General features: G+C 45.7%; 1 protein-coding gene across 8 annotated transcripts in view; it reads left to right on the top strand.

Moving 5' to 3' along the window:
- LOC120948365 (organic cation transporter protein) overlaps positions 1-15755 on the top strand; it is a 35037-nt gene extending 19282 nt beyond the window's left edge. For 7 of the 8 annotated variants that reach the window (XM_040364608.2, XM_049606862.1, XM_040364607.2 and 4 more), the window contains 9 exons: positions 8209-8663; positions 9667-9813; positions 10038-10293; positions 10373-10640; positions 12018-12318; positions 12589-12769; positions 12859-13004; positions 13078-13202; positions 13276-15755. In XM_040364608.2, the coding sequence (XP_040220542.2) occupies positions 8209-8663; positions 9667-9813; positions 10038-10293; positions 10373-10640; positions 12018-12318; positions 12589-12769; positions 12859-13004; positions 13078-13202; positions 13276-13303 (1907 nt within the window). In that variant the 3' untranslated portion in view covers positions 13304-15755. The remainder of the gene's footprint in view (positions 1-8208; positions 8664-9666; positions 9814-10037; positions 10294-10372; positions 10641-12017; positions 12319-12588; positions 12770-12858; positions 13005-13077; positions 13203-13275) is intronic. The other variant, XM_040364610.2, reaches the window with a different exon arrangement.
- Positions 15756-16257: the final 502 nt, after the last annotated feature.

Here is a 16257-nt window from a genome sequence, read left to right as displayed (position 1 = left end):
TGTTTGGAATTGGATTGGGGCAGCAAAACCGGAGCGACAGTCGTATGATATCTGTTGATGTGGCTACGGTTTGGTGATACTGCTGGAGGTTCATTTTCGTGCGTGTTGAGCGCTATGCTAGGGCGAAGTGAAACAGAAAACTGTTGCATAAAAGCAACAGAAAGTCGCTAGAGTTTACTTGTTTGGGAAATTAGGCTTTATGTGGTTTGAAAAACAGCGCATTCGCACGTCGTGCCTACGGATAGCATACATATATGGGTTACTTACGTTGTCCTTTCCTGAAACTGTACCATGCAGCAAAGGGTACATTGGGATCTGTAAAATTATTCTACCCCTAATCCCTTAAAAGCGATTTTTCCACCTTATGCACCCACATCCAACAAGGTTCAATGTGGGGTCTTTTTGGGCGCCGAGATTTAGTGGTATCAAAAACCGATAAACCTATCAACTCACCGAACCGTTTTAGGATCGTGTCCCATCATCCTCCCCCGAGTTAGGCATGCATGTTTTTGCTGAAATGTAATTCGATTGCCCGGAATGGCGACTGTCCGAGAGGGCCGTCCTTGCAAGAGCGTTCGACTGGCAGGATTGAGTCATAGCAAACCAGCAGACGATTTGACTTTGACTCGTTTCAAAAAGGGGAAAGGGTGGGCAGAATTGAAAATAGGATTGAATCGGTAAAGCTCACCAAACATACACAGCACAGTGGAATCTATTTTCAACCAAACGGCAAACAACAATTTTATTGCTCCATTTTGAGGCTGCCCTTCAACGCCCAGCATGGTGGATGTAATAATTTATTCCCATTTCCTTTCATTTTAAAGCGTTCGGTCGCCTGTCGTCGACCCTTCTCGGGGAAGCTGTCAATTGAAATATACCCTCCTTTGGAAAGGGAGATTTGTAATGAAAAGTGTAGAGCAAGATTTAAGGATCATCACTGCGTCTGTAAGTGCATCTGTATGTGTGTGTGTGTGTGCGTGTGCCACATCGGATAACTGCACGCCTCGAACGTCCACCGAGCTTGGACGATATTTATTTACCATCGGATGTGTTTGTCCAACACTGTTCAAGGACACTTTCTATTGGCTTTTATTTTGCAACAGTATTTTAAACGTTTGCTCTCTAGCGCTGCTGCTCTTCTCAGTCTCGGTGCACGTAATACCAACTGACATGTGCTATAAACCAGAAAGAAGGTGGCCAATGTATGAACCATTGCCCTGGTTGATGAAAGTGAGCATCAACCTGAAGCGTCTCGCTCTGTATGTGTGTGTGTTTGTATGTGTTTGTTCAACAGTTTGTGCATCCAGTAGAAGGTCATGCCGCATTGAAGCATCATAAACGTATATCCGGTCCACCGTTCGTACATCGGAAAGGACGGACGTTCATCCTTAATGTCACTCTCACTCCCGCCCAGGGAGACGAGAATAGCGTCCGGCGGGGCGAACGATGAGCCAATCAATCAATCAATCGTCCATCGACTAAGTCCATCGACTGGTCTGTACGTGGAGGAACAAAACACACACACACACACACGGTAGGTTGGATGAGTGGATGCGCCTTAGAACGTCATCTCCCGAGAGCAACGAAGACTGCGAAGGATGTTCCCTGCTCTAGCTGTTCTCACACTGGCTGCCGTTTTATCGGGGCTGCCTCAACACGGAAATAACTGACCTTTCGTAAAACAGCAAACCCTTCTGCCTCCCGCCCTGCTAGCGATTAGTGTTCGCCTTCCCCTTGTTCCAGCGTCACCGAGTAGGATGATGATGTTTTCCGCCCGGAATGAAGTCAACCGACAGCAAAACTGTTGCATTCCCCAATGTGGAAGCACTCGAGAAAAGGACAGCTGTTGGAAGGTCGGTTGGTCGGGCGGTTAGTATTTCTAGGATTTAGTCCTGTTTGTGGGTTTTGTGAATCGATTAGAGAGTGTGTGTTTTGATGTAACAGCCGCACTAGGATGCTGCGTTACATGTAAGGCAATATATCTTTTAATGAAGGGTAAGAATCATTTTAAACGAAATTAAACTTTAATGAAATTTCTCCATTGCCCACTCACATCACTTCACGGGTGAAATTTAATCAACAAAAGAGCCGTTTCTGGCAAGAGTGCCACTTTATGGCGCACTGCTCTTAGCCACATCCACATCACCCCCGAGGGAAGCTCCTTTTACCGAAAAAGAGGTAATAATCCGTACGCTTTCCAAATTTATGGCCAACTGGATAAAACGATATCCATCAAACCGCGTAACCGCGGGTTCGGTCGTCGGTGTCGGTGTTCATTCGTGGTATCGGTATCGTTGCGGGGCCATCATAAATCAAACTTTGCAACTAACTCAACTAGCCGAGCGTTCTCAACTTTCACAACAGATCCCCGTTGCTCGCTGGTGGTGTTGGCAAGAAGATGTTTTTTTTTCGTTGCTGTTGTGTGTATATTTCGTGAATATATCAGGTTGCTGCCCCTGCTGCGGGAATACCCAGCTGGTTAGTTTGGATTTCAGTTTGTGAACTTTCCAGCTATAGACCAGCGCAAGTTGAACGCACTGATATGCAGCAAAATAGTCTTAATATATAAGTATAATTTAATTCTATTATTGTTAATTGAGTATTTACAACGATTGACATCTGTTTAGAGACACTGCATATAATTATAAAAAAAAACAGGTATTAGTTGTTGATGACTTTTAAAACCAAGTAGCAGGAGCATCGTCAATGTATTAGTTTAGCTGATATGAGTCAATGAATTGAAGTATTAATTTAAGTTTTAAGATTTCTGATACACCCTACATCAGATGTGTATCAATGAGTAGAGCATGTGACCTCTTAAGAACCTCTCTAAAGGCCGGGCTACATTGACCGTACTCGCAAGTGTAATTTCGATTTTCACTAGCGCATCTGGCGGCGGCTGACCGAAGCATTTTGCCAAACAATTTGGGACTGCTCCAGAAAATACGTTATTTTTCCATGTTTTTCACTTTAACTGGACTGAGAAAGCTTTGTAATTGGTACATAAATATGTTGTGCAAGTATTCCAGCCGTTTTCGCATCGAAAAACGGTTAAAAAACTACTTAAATTTGAGATCCGGCACGACCATTCCCCCGACGACCAAAAAAAGCTTCCACCAGCCGCCGCCAGATGCGCTAGTGAAAATCAAAATTACACTTGGGAGTACGATCAATGTAGCCCGGCCTTAAGGACTTCCAATATCTTGAGATGAAGAATGAGGACAGAAAATGACTTCAGAGGAATAATTGAAGCTGTGTGACCAGAACTATCTGATGCTTAAATTCACCCCTATTACACGATTCGCTTAATACAGGGTTTTCCAGGAGTTCTCATAGTTGTGGGACACTTCCTTGACTCTTTCTTATGGGCAGTGAAGTTCATGTGATGGAAATTGGACTCTATGGCACCCTTTTTGGACAAACTCCTTGGAAATTCCCATTGGATTTGTCCGACAAGGGTGCTATAGAGTTTAATTCCCATTAAATTAAGTTTATTTCGCGTAAGAAAGAATCAATAAAGTGTCCCACAGCTATGAGAACTCCTGGCAAACCCTGTAATGTTCTCAATAATGTTCTCGTTTGATTTATTTCACTCTTGTCGCAGCAAAAATTACTTTAAACGTTTCCTTATAGAAGAAATCTGTTTTCCATCCACTGTCATTGACATGCATTGAATTTTCAGCAAGTAGTTGTTTGAAAGCCAAAAGCACGCTTCAAAATTGTATCTCCAACCGGATGAACCAAGCCCTCCTCTTCCCTCCCGCCCGGCACGACATTAAAATGATAAACTGTAACCGGCGTACGGTTTTGTGCCCTCTCTTGCCACTCAGTTACACTCGCCGAATTGGCCGAAACGTGCCGTCGCGTATGGTACTCGCGCAAATCGAGAAAGTTCAAAATTGTGCTGCTAGCGGTATGGTATTGCTACACTTTCTTTCGCACTCGGGAAAACTTTCCCACGATGCAAATTCGTAAACGATATTTCGGTGAAACCGCTTTCCCAAGCTGGAAATCGTCGATCCTCGGGATCCGTTGGTTAAGGTGGGGGAGAGGGGGGGCAAGGGAAGGTCAAAGACAAACTTTGGGCTCGGTAAAAGTCACGTACCCGCGTGAACCAACGAAGGAGCGCCCTGGAAAGGTATGGCTCGCACCCAGCGCCAGACGTTAATGTTGCCACTTGGGACTTCCGCAGGGTTTGGTAACATTTGGTGGTGCGAAATGACGTGCCGTACGCGAGACGGAAATGATTAAGATTGCAAAATGTGTGTGTGTGTGTGTGTGTGTGTGCTTCATTTTTTACTTTCCTATCTGTGGTTGCGGTTGTGGCTTTTCCAACCATCCCCAAGACACACCCACAGACAAAATTGGAGAGGAAGATCGTACGGATTCGTACGGAAGAAGCATTCTTGCTAGAACCACCGCTATTTGGCGCGTCCTTACTGACCTTCCTGCCTTCGTAGACGGGGTTTTGCAGAACTTTTGATTCGACAGTTGTGTGTGTGTGTGTGTGTTAAACGAGGGGTTTTCCTTCCCGTTTGATGTTGGGCTATGATTGCAGCCCGACGTCGGGACGTCCTGCCGTGCTGTGGAACCGGGTTAGCACAACCAGAAAGTCACATCTTAATGGATTTCTAACTAAATTTCACCAAATCGGTTTAGGCGTTTACCGAAACGAACGGAATGATGATATTTATTTACGTTTCTCTGGATCCTCCGGTGTTGTGAGGGCCAGGGTCACACGCCGTGCTGGTTACAGGTTGGAATGTTTCGGTTAGAAGCGGAGACGAGACCAGAATGTTTATTAAAAATGTCCCGCGAAAGGATGCGCGGCAACCCTTCGATGCGGTAGCTGTGGTAAACTAATCGAAACTGCTAGCAGCACAGACCCCCCCCCCCCCCTTCCCACTTTGAGTATGGCCAATAAGAACAGGAGAAGTTCTGCTCCTGTTCCTTGCCCCTCATACAGCGGGGGGTAGGGAACAACTTTTTCAACTGCTAGCACGTCGCCCCACCAGACTAAGCAACACGTCCCAGCAAACCCTGCCGTTAAGGAAAGCATCAGCATTAGTTTACCACCGCTTGGGGTTTCCAACCTCGACCGGGCGCATTTTCAATTAGAGCGAAAAACTTTAGTCATCGCTCGGCGAGTGAGGTAGCAATTGACATAGCGATACTGAAAACCGCAAGCAGCCGCCAGTGACACTTGTGTAAGGAAAATCACAGCTCCCTCCTTGCGTACGCTTCGTTTGATGTGGCGTAAGCTGTGTATCGCGCCCGCCACAGAATACCATTCCGCGGACAACCTGGAAGGAAAAGCAAATTAAAAGTCAACATTCTGAGCGCAACCTGCTTCGGCTGGCTGCCGGCTGGATTGGAAAGCTTGACGGGTTATTACGATTATGCTGCGTCCATGGCCATCCTGGTTGAATGGGTTGTGGCGCATTTAAAAGAAGGGGGAGGGGGATTGAAGAAGAAACGGTATGCGATGACTTTGTCGCTATGATCACGGGTGGGCATCAGATGGGGGGGTATGGGTGCGAGAAGGATTAAAGAAGAATAATTTTCACTTTGATTTTGATTTTGATGAGTGAAAGCAAACATTGCGCACCGATTTGCTTGCTCTCTGCCTTTTAATAATGTTTACCTTGTAACCTGCAAACGGTAAAGTATATTTAAACATTAGTGATGATCTTCAATTTCATATTGATAGATATTTATTCAAAGGGATATATATGAAGGGTCGATACTGTCATGTGTTTCTTTCGAGTTGATTTGAATTGAATACATTTCGAGAATAATGTGTTTTTTTTTTTGCTTTTTATGTAGCTTTTTATGTGAATCAAGCTACAGTGAAAGAAACATCTGTTCCTCATGTACTCATTTGCAATAACTAAAGCAACCTCTTGAAACGCTCGTATCTTACACAGTGATGGTATTTTCGATAGCTCACCCGCTCATTAATGATTATATTTAGCTGCTTCAATCTACGATCGTTGCAACATTGTAGCCACTCGGATGACGCTCTGACGCTTGGCACAACATGCAACACAAAAAAGCACCCCCTTGCAACGAAACGAAAGGAAGCAAAAAACAGCGGAAACATGTGCTTCACTGAAACAAACATGACAAACTCCTCCGACCTCCTCCCATTTGTGCGGCTGCTGTAATCAAATTGCTACCCCGCCCCGATCGCACTTGAGTTGAACGCTTACAACTTGTTTGCGGAATTTGCATAAATAGGGCGGGCTCGCGCTGCTTGTGATCGCTAACGATCGCGAAACGGCGATTGAAACCGCACACAAGATTAATGGAACTGCATTATACTGCCAGTGGTAGTGGGGTATCCTTTTCTCTTTCCCCAGTGGTCAGCCCGGGTACGCCCCGAACGCGATAGATGGACGTAAGAATGGAGATTAACCGTGTGCCGGCCGTGCTTCTGAAGATGTGTCACTTCCCATTAGTGTTGGCCCGGTCGGTGGATGGACGCGATGCGTAATGTCGTTCATTCAAACGTCAATCAAACAGTGTGCACAGCATTCCGGTTTGTTTGATGTAATTTCCGGCGATGAAAGAGAGAGAAAAAAAAGGAGTACAATTGCGTGACAAGTCGCATTTTTCCCCTGTCGCCTTCGTTTGTACACCGGCTAAAGGTTTTATTTATCGTCGAATTTGGCACGTTTTTTTATACTCTTTTCCCCGCACGAGTACATCGCCATACAACACGCTGATACTGAATCATAATTGATGGCTTCATCGGTGAAAACGATCGTTATTAAGCGAGTCGAGTGGATTGCCGTGTTGATTGATGGATTCACCGAACGTGACTTAATTGAAACATTATTTCAACGCTCCGAACGGCAGGGCAATGGAGAACAAACAAGGGAAGGGTTACAAGTACGATTTATTTGCTGTGTACCGCTTTGTACCGGGCGTGGAAAGGGAGAGGTACGAGAGAGCTATTTAGATTACGTGCGATATGAATTATTAATTCGAATTAATTACATTTATGGCACCTTTTTTAACGGTGTCGTGATTGCTGCAGGCTTACAGAACGCCCTGTCGCCATTGTTCATTCGTTGCGCCTGGTGGGTTGTTTTACATCGATTATGAGAGATTAATCGTAAAATTATTTAAATTTACAATCATACATTGTTGTTTTTTTTGCGATTCAGTACCATAAAGGGTTTACTTCAATGTAATGCTTGTTTGATAATAATCCGTCATCTTTGCTCGTTCCTGTGCCCGACCTGAAGGCATTTAACGAGCGCTGAGTTTGTATTTGAATGCAGGATTTTTGCTTCTATCGTAGCTAGAAATAATCACATTAGAAGATGCAACTTTGACCCAATAGTTTCGTTGGTGGGCTCTACATTAAAGCATTAAAAAAAGGCAAATTCGTTTCGACCCGTACTTTACGATAAATTGAAAATTAATCCGTAAAATGTGCTCCACTGACGTCCCCGAACCGATCGGCCGATCGAATGACCGAATCGAGTGCAGTCGTTTTGTTCTCCTTCGACAAGGCCAAGGCCATCGGTATGGTATGTCTATCTGACGGGGCAGGGCTGCGGGTTGTGAGGAGGTGGTAACATAACATAACTGATTTTAGGTTTTAATATTGCCGCTGTTACACCCATTCGGTTATTTGTGCGTTAGACTTGATCGTGTTTGGATGGTTGCGAGGAGTTAAAGTGTTGCTGTTTGTGGAAATTCGCCGAATTGTGACGTCATTTACGTTAGAGGTGAAAACATCAAAGACATCTCGTGTTAGTGCAAACAGAGGTGCACTGTTCATTCTGTTCATTCTTCCCCCATTCTTGGTTGTGTTCGATGTGAGATGCATGAAGATCACAATGGAGATGTGTAGTTTCTTTTTCTCTCTCTCTATCTATGGGTCTCTCTGTTCGTGCACGGTATCGGGATTAAGTGCGCATTGGCACAGATAAATTATGCACGAGCACGTGCGATAAAACTCGTTGACCCACCGTTCGGGGCTTGAGTAGTGGAGCGACCAAAGTGTATCGTATCGTGTGCTTCGTGCTGGGTTAATGAATTTTGGTTCTCGTGACGAAACGAAACTATTTGATGTGTATACGTGAAATAAAAATTAAACCACCCAAGATTTTTCCAAAATTATTATACTTTCGAATATTATCAACTATTTATTCCCCCCTTGTGTGCGTGTGTGTGTGTTTTCCTTCTTTGCAGTGAAGATGTTCAAATCTAAAACCACCTCCCCGAACGAACCGTCCCCACCGCCCGGCCAATCCGAACAGGACTGCAGCGGGATGCACATCACGCTGAACCCCTCGTCACGGGCCACCAGTCCCAGCGCGATGCTGGGAAAAGCGAGCGCCACCCCGTCACCGACACCCTCCGCAACGCACCCGCTCGGCCACCCCAATCCGCTCAAAAGCATCAACAACAACAACAGCAGCAACAGCAACAACAAGGCCAGCAGTAAACCGTGCGGCAAGGGCGGGGGCAATGCCGGTGACGGGGGCGGCTCCAAGGGAGCGAAAAAGCGTAAAAGCTCGGACGAGGAAAGCGACATCATCGGCGAACTGATCGGGGACTATGGCAAGTGGCAGTTCGTGATGACGTTTCTGCTCTCCCTGTTCCAGGTGCCGAACACGTTCCACATCTACTCACCAACGTTTCAGGTAGGTTTTGGGAAAGAAATGGGGAATACAACGGATGGAGAGATATGGGCAAGATGCGAAAGAGAGAAAGAGAGAGAAAAAAAACAAGGGAAGAGATAATGGCAACGATAGAAGTTCTAACAGAAAATAATTGCATCCCAGCATTAGTTCCAAAATCCATGTCCAAATCCAAACTTAGATAGATAGATCCTCATTTCCTACGTAAGTCCTTACCAACACCAATTACCAGTGTTACTGACTTCGCTTCCACAGTCACCAACCAAGGAATGAAACGTAAATATCTCATACTGTTTCCCACAGACATATCCTGCAAAGAATAGTTATCTTTAGACAAATTAGTAACATCATGGCTGTTAAAGAAGGCAAACTGAATGAAGATATTTAATTGACAAAGAAATGATTTGAAAAGAAATCTCCAATATCCTTTTAATCTCCAGCTGCAGAATAGTTTCCTTTTAATTTTCTGGGAAATTCAATCAGAGCAATTGGAAGAAATGAGAACTGACTGTCCTGCTGTGGGTGAACCAATTAGTTTCAGATATATAAGAAGAAGATTGTTGCGCTATGGAAGCAAAGCAAGAAGAATATTAGTAGCAAATTTCATTCACTACCATCCTGTCGTGCTGTTGTTCACTCTTGTAATCCGATAAAAGTCCCTCAAACGACCGCATACCACAGCCATGCAACTGCCTGTTTCCCTCCATCACTTTTGCCCATCGCCACGTTTTTCCAACCATCAAAGCAGGTACAAAGATTTACGGCATGCCAAGAATTCAGATCACGATAATTAGTCCAATTGAATGCCCGCGCGTTTCGCCCTGTCTCCTTTTCTTTCTCGCTTGCTGCCTTTTCTCTGTCTTTCTCTCTCACCCCTCTCCCACTTTGCTCCATCCGTCTCCCGCCCGTCCCGAGTTCGGAGGACAGGGACAAACCAAGAAACCGTTTCAATATTCATACGGTGTCCCATTTCCGGTTAATGTTGCGCATAATCAATCCGTCCCAGGCAGCAGATAAAAGCTTCTGGTGCCGACGGCCGACACATCTAGACGACGTCCCCATCGACCGGTGGCGGAACGTGTCGAGTTCGGTGGAAAATTGCAGGATGCTGAATTACGACTGGAATGCGCTAACGAGCGCCCAGCTGTCGATGGTAAGTAGCGAAAATGCTGGCTGTGTAATGCTTTCCTTCCGCCCTTTGTTGTTTGTCCGTACTCCGTACTATGCCGCTGTTTGCAAATTGTTTTTGTCCCCGCGGTGCGGATTAGAACAATTGGGCATAAGACGGCGTGGATAGGAAGGATAGTACAACAGTTGGAGAAGAAAATGGTTGAGGATGTAACTGAAAGCTAACTTTACTATTGACAACGATTTTAGAGTAATTTTTCACTGCCGAAGAACGTAACCGACACGGTTGCATGCAGCGCCTGGGAGTTTGACGTGCACGACAACCTCGGCAACACCTGGTCCTCGGAGTGGAATCTCGTCTGCGACAAGGAGTACCTGAAGAATGTGGCCGAGATGTTTTTCCTCGCCGGGGTTGCAACTGGCGGCATCACGTCCGGCGTGCTTTCGGACAAGTTTGGCCGCAAAATGATGCTCTTCATCTCTGCCGTCCTGCAGTCGATATTTGGTAAGACGAAAGGATCGTGTAACGTCTCTGTTTGCTGAGTGTTACTAATTTCTGCTGTTTTCTATGCTGCCATCCACAGGATTAGCCCTCTACTTTGCCGATTCGTTCGAGTTTTATCTGGTGCTGCGTGCGCTACTGGGCATTGTGTCGGTGTCGGTGACATACGCTGGGCTCATTCTGGCGATCGAGTACGTGGACGGCAAGTGGCGAACGATCGCCGGCATGTACAATCTGTTCCCGCTGCCCGTGTCGTACATCATGATCTCCGGCATTGCGTACCTCACGCAGGACTATCGAAATCTGCAGCTGTGCATCGGGCTGCCGGGTGTGTTTCTGTGCCTATTATGGTATGTATGTATGAAAACCGACCATCTAACAAGTCAGCAACAACCACGTTAATGGGTGGTAATGAAGTTAATCACTTTACGGTCAATATAGGATATCAAAAGTAATTTCTCAGTGCCTGCAGTGATCACCCTGCAACGATGATCTGCTTCTTTTTGGATGTGTTTGATTTTCCGACGCAATGAAAGCGAATAACCCCATACGTACGTCCTCTTGCGAGTGGAATTTCGCTCATCCTGCAGTGCTAGTGATAAATTAAACCACTGACGAACCTGGACCACCTGTCAAAGCAAACGTCCCATTTCACAGACCATTGAAGGTCGATGAGCAGTACGTAGCGTCCAACTTGTCCGTTGCAACAGGTTGCTGTTGCTGCTCGTACCACAGAGTTCACATTAATTTTACGTCCGTATCAGATTACGCTCGCCCGGAAAGAATGTACTCTCGCCCACGAGCTCTTCAAGCAAACAACATGCGTTTAAATAATTGCTTAAAATAGTTTGCTTCCTTCTATGTTGGGGAGTGTGTTTGTTTGTTTGTATTTTGCACTGTCTTGCCCCGCAAAGAGTGTGTGTCGCATGTGGTGCTATACATTTGCTGCGCACCCTTTCAGCCTGTCAGTAAAATGCTAATTAAGCCTTGAAAATCATCACCAGTAATGAGATGCCAAACCATACCCAACAATCCTCTAGTTCCTGTTGGCGACAAGGATGTGTTGTGGATGGCAAACGGGACCTTTGTAGTAATAAATAAAAACCAATTCGATTAGCTTCCCGCCGTCCTTGGTGCGAATAATGTCAGCACCGTTAAAGATGGACACACCAACTGCAAAGCTTGCAAAACAATTCCAATTCCTCGTCGTTCGAGCACAACACGACAAACAACGTGAAGCGTAGAAAATAGCTTCGACCTTCGGCTCGTTTCCATGTTTACATCAATTTCACTCACAGGTTCACGCTTGGCATTTGCTTTTCTGTTGGTAAAGGGAGTTGAGGAGCTGCTTTCTCTTTCTCCCCGGTACACGTGAAAGGAACACCCCGATGCTCTATCTGTCTGCGAGCAGGTAATGTGAAGCGCAGAGTTGGGAAATTTTGTGCTTCCACTGCAAATTGGTAATTAGTGGTTAGTGCTTGGTGAAGCATCCTTCCGACCGCGGGTCGATGGCTTGTGGTTTGACATCGGAATGTCGGTTGGCAATGGCTGTAGCTTTTGTGGGAAATGCGGCAGTCTGTTAGAGAAAGTGTAGGGCTAAGAACACTAAATATGTTCGGGAATTACGTGAGCTGTTGTTTAAAACATCGGTAAAACATCACCGTAACATCTACGGCTAACGCACACAAAAAACAGTCAGACCTAAAAGTGGAATTTGCTCATTTTAGGTTCGTCCTGCCCGAATCGCCCCGCTGGCTGCTGTGCAAAGGTCGCATTACCGAGGTGAAGGAAGTCATCCGCAAGGCGGCCGCGTTCAACAAGCGCCCGCTACCGGACAATTTGGACAAGCTGCTGAAGCCACCGGTGGACGAGGAGGAAACGGCAGCCGGTGTTTGCGAGCTGTTCCGATCAAAGTATCTTCGCCTGGTGACCTTTTGCTTCCTGTGCATCTGGTTCACGATGAATCTCGTCTACTATGGATTGGTACTGAACATGAACAGCTTCGGCGGCAACATTTATCTCAACTCGGTATGTCATTTCGGGCTTTGAGGGTCAATTTGAGGGAGGAGAGGAGAGGGGAGGGGGGTTTGTGGGTGAAAATCAATTATAGGTTTCATTTTACAACACGATTCCGCGTTGGGTACGTGTAGTTCGGTGTAAATCCAGTTGGTTTGCTATAAATATTCGCTACACGCCTGATGGGCTGCAATCCGCATTACACTCGAACTGCTCGAACGCTTCCCGTACAAAACTCGGTTCACTTGACATTGATTTGTTTCGTACCATTACCCACTTTAGGCACTGGCTGGTTTGGTGGAGATTCCCGCCATCGCACTGGCCATGTATATCATCAATCGAACCGGCAAAAAGTGGCTCTTCTGTGCGACGTTCTTTGCAGCCGCACTTGCTTGCCTGTGTGCCGCCATCGTCGAGGGTAAACCGGAGTTGTTGGCGATGAAAATCACGTTCGTGATGATCGGTAAGAATCGACGATAAGACAGAACGACTGTTTGAAGGTCTTTTATTAAAAAAAAAAAAACTGACACAATAACGACCCTCCACTTGTAGGTAAATTCACCATCAGCGCCGGTAACACCATTATGCCGGTGTACACGGCTGAACTGTATCCGACCGCAATCCGTAACGTCGGTGTCGGAGCCTGTAACCTGGCGGCTGGTTTTGCGCTCGTCCTGACACCATACTTATCGTTGCTGGTAAGTAGCACACCGTTAATCGTGTAGCCTGTTAGATGCATCTTAACGTTTCTGTGTGTTTTTATTTCGATAGACAAAAATCGAAGTCCATCTGTTGATGACGCTACTAACGGCCTGGTGTATCTTTGGCGCAATTGTGATCATTTTCCTGCCGGAAGCAATGCAGCACCACGAGCACGAGGAGCATGATGAGGATAAGTAAGTTGCAGCTTATTTGCCGCCGTGAGCCATACTCTTAATTTTGTTATGCTTTTTTACAAATAATCCACAGAGAAATCGATACACAGGTACCAGCTTAAGCGAAACCGTGCGACTCATACTCCCTAATCAATCCTTCTGCCGAGGCAAGGCCTGGTTGGTATAGTGCGTGGATGCGAGCCCCCTCTCAGCTGGACCCACTGTTACGCGACGGCTAACACACCACCACCACAGTGGAGCTGGAGTGAAGTATCATCCGACCGACATGATCAACGATCAATCAACTGCAACTGCCATATCTACTCCCTAATCGAGTTTTGTAGTACACGAAGCGCACCGAACTCTAACCTCAATCCTGTACCGAACACTTTCGCCAGAGAGCGACCAATGGTCGTTGATTTGGTTGTTTTTTTTTAATATCTAAAATGGTCAATTTTATGAGACAGTTTTGAAAAGGGGTTCAATGTTCGTCAAAGCACCGCTGTAACGGTACAGTGTGTGTACCTGTAATGCCAACCTTTCCGAGTGTCCTCCGGAGGAGGGTTTGTTCCAACAGCCCGCCTAACTAGCTGTGGTAGCATTTAGTATGATTTTACTTCTGAGCCAACAACCTTGGCCTAAACCAAGCAAGAATTAAGTATAATGGAACAGATTTATTCAATAGGAAGCAAACATTTCGATACGTCGCGGGTCCCGTTGTGTTGGGCACTGGCTGGCTGGTTCCAGGAAAGGCCCCGACGCCCCCCAGTAGCGAATGTCGTTGTGACCGGTTCACAAAGCAAAGCACTCCGCTCATTTACACACAGTAAACAATAGTTATAGTCAGCAGCAGCAGTCAGCAATAGTGTTGGGACTGATCCAACAGTTTTAAGAGATTTTTGTACAACATTCACTAAGCCACATGCATTATTGGGCCGATCTTCGAACTTTGATAGATTGATAGGGTTCGGGTGTTAGACGATTCCTACACGTGCGTTACCCTCTACTCATCGTTACGTCCTCGGATGGGACGGTAAATTGTGTAGTAGCATTTGCCCTGAGCGGCATCACACATCTGTAAAGCAGCATCCAATATTTACATATTATTATGCCAATCATTGTTGAAAGAATGCAAAACACAAAAACAAAACAGAATTAGCAACGCTTTAGGTGTATTTTAGAGCATCAAAATGGTGTATCGATATATCAAACTGGAAACGATGGAGGAAGGGAAACACTAATTTAAGTACCGGAAGTAAAGGAATACTAACCATTCAAAGGCTCTCTTATATACACGCACGCATTCTCTCTCTCTGTAAAATTTCTATTACAGCAGAGGAGTATGAGATATCCCACAAAAGAATCACGCAAGCCAGGATCAGTTGAGCAGTAGTTTAGCTCTCCCGAAAGCTCTCCAGATCTGGTGGCCTAGCACCGCTGTTTCCGTAACCTTCACGCTGAAAGATTGTTCGTCTATGTTAGCCGTACTTAAACGTAATTAATGTGTCATATATTCTCATGTGTCAAGGTAGAGTCCTGTTTATGGACGACGATCAACCCAAAAGGCAAAGCAAAACGAGGGCAAGCATCGGCAGGCAGTAGTTTGAAAGCTCCCGCACAAAATAAAGGAAACTCGTGTAAATAGTTCAATGCGAGCATGTTGAGCAAATTGTAGCAGAAGGTTAGGTCGGGTTGAAATAAGGTTTGTGTTAGGAAGATCGGGTCGGCAGAGTTTGAATGAGATTTGATATATATCGATAAAAAGTTAGGGCAAATAATACGAAGCTAGCGCACAGAAACCATATAAGATGTAAGCAGGTAATCTTCCTGACATCTTGTGGTTGTTGTAGAATAGATGTTTAGTGAACAGTGGGTACAGCGATGCGTTACAGTAATACCATCCGCATCGGTGCAGCGCAGTGTTGCAACGGGCAGCAGTTCTGTCTATTGTTATTGTTGAAGCCGTGTGTGAGTGTAAAAGCTTTCTATTTATTTATTTGCTCGTACTCGTACTTAAGCAAGAAAGTTTCGCTTCCACTCGAAAGCCCCGTCGCCCTCGTCACTTATCTCCGTTAGTGCATCGGTTTGCCGGCATCGTGTAATTTGGTTTACTAGCAGTTGTAAAGATACTATACTAAAAGGAGATATAATAGAGCATTTAAATGTCCACGACACGGCAGTCTGTGTGTCAGTGTCCTGAGGCTGAGTATTAAAGCAAGCAAGCAAGCAAGCATGCAAACAAACATACACACAAAGATCCAGCAGCAGCTGCAGTGCAAATCAACAACAATAGTGAAAACGGAACAGATAAATACTAGTACTACGCGTGTTAGGTGCTAGTGTAAGTGATTGTGGTTGAATCATCATTGTAAATATCCTTTCCAACAAAGAAGCTACGAGCAGTAGTAGTACTAGGTGGCGAGCTAGAGGCGTGCGCGAAAGGATGATACAGTGAGCGCGAGTAACCATTATCGAAGTAAATGAGTGTCGAACCTCGTCGTTAACCGCTCCGCAGGCGAGTGTGTGAGTAGTTCCAAACACGCTAGAGATAATAAATGTGGTACAATTACCGTACTGTGTGTGTAGTTCGCGTGCTCCACTGGGCAACGTTTAACAGCCATCCGAAAAACGGCAGCGGCACGGGTTTGCTTTAGAAGACCAGTACATTAGACGTGACAGTTTACTCGATTGCTCATCAGCTGATGGGAATCGACTTGACGGAGGGTACGGTGTCATTTGAAGCAGCATTCTTCCTAAACGATTGTCTAATAGCTGCAGGTCTCAGTGATTCACCAGCATTTTTCACGCACCAACGACCTTCGCGTCCGCGTGTGCAAGCCGAGTGTCGCTTTCGAATTCAATTTCTCACCACCGGGCAACGTGGGACAGCAACAATTGGCGGTAAGTGAATGTGGAAGCGAATGCACAGGCTCTAAGAGCGCGGTGTTTTGCAGCAGAGACTTAAGTCCGAAAGTTAAGACACAACCACATACAACAGAACCCCTCCAAGCAACAAGAACGGGGAAGTTAATTGTATGTTAATTGATGCAGCCTGCTCGGTCACGATTTCTATGTT

This window comes from Anopheles coluzzii, chromosome 2, assembly GCF_943734685.1.
Source record: "Anopheles coluzzii chromosome 2, AcolN3, whole genome shotgun sequence".
In the NCBI taxonomy this organism is placed as follows: Eukaryota; Metazoa; Arthropoda; class Insecta; order Diptera; family Culicidae; genus Anopheles; species Anopheles coluzzii.
This window is presented reverse-complemented; position numbering and strand designations above follow the sequence as displayed.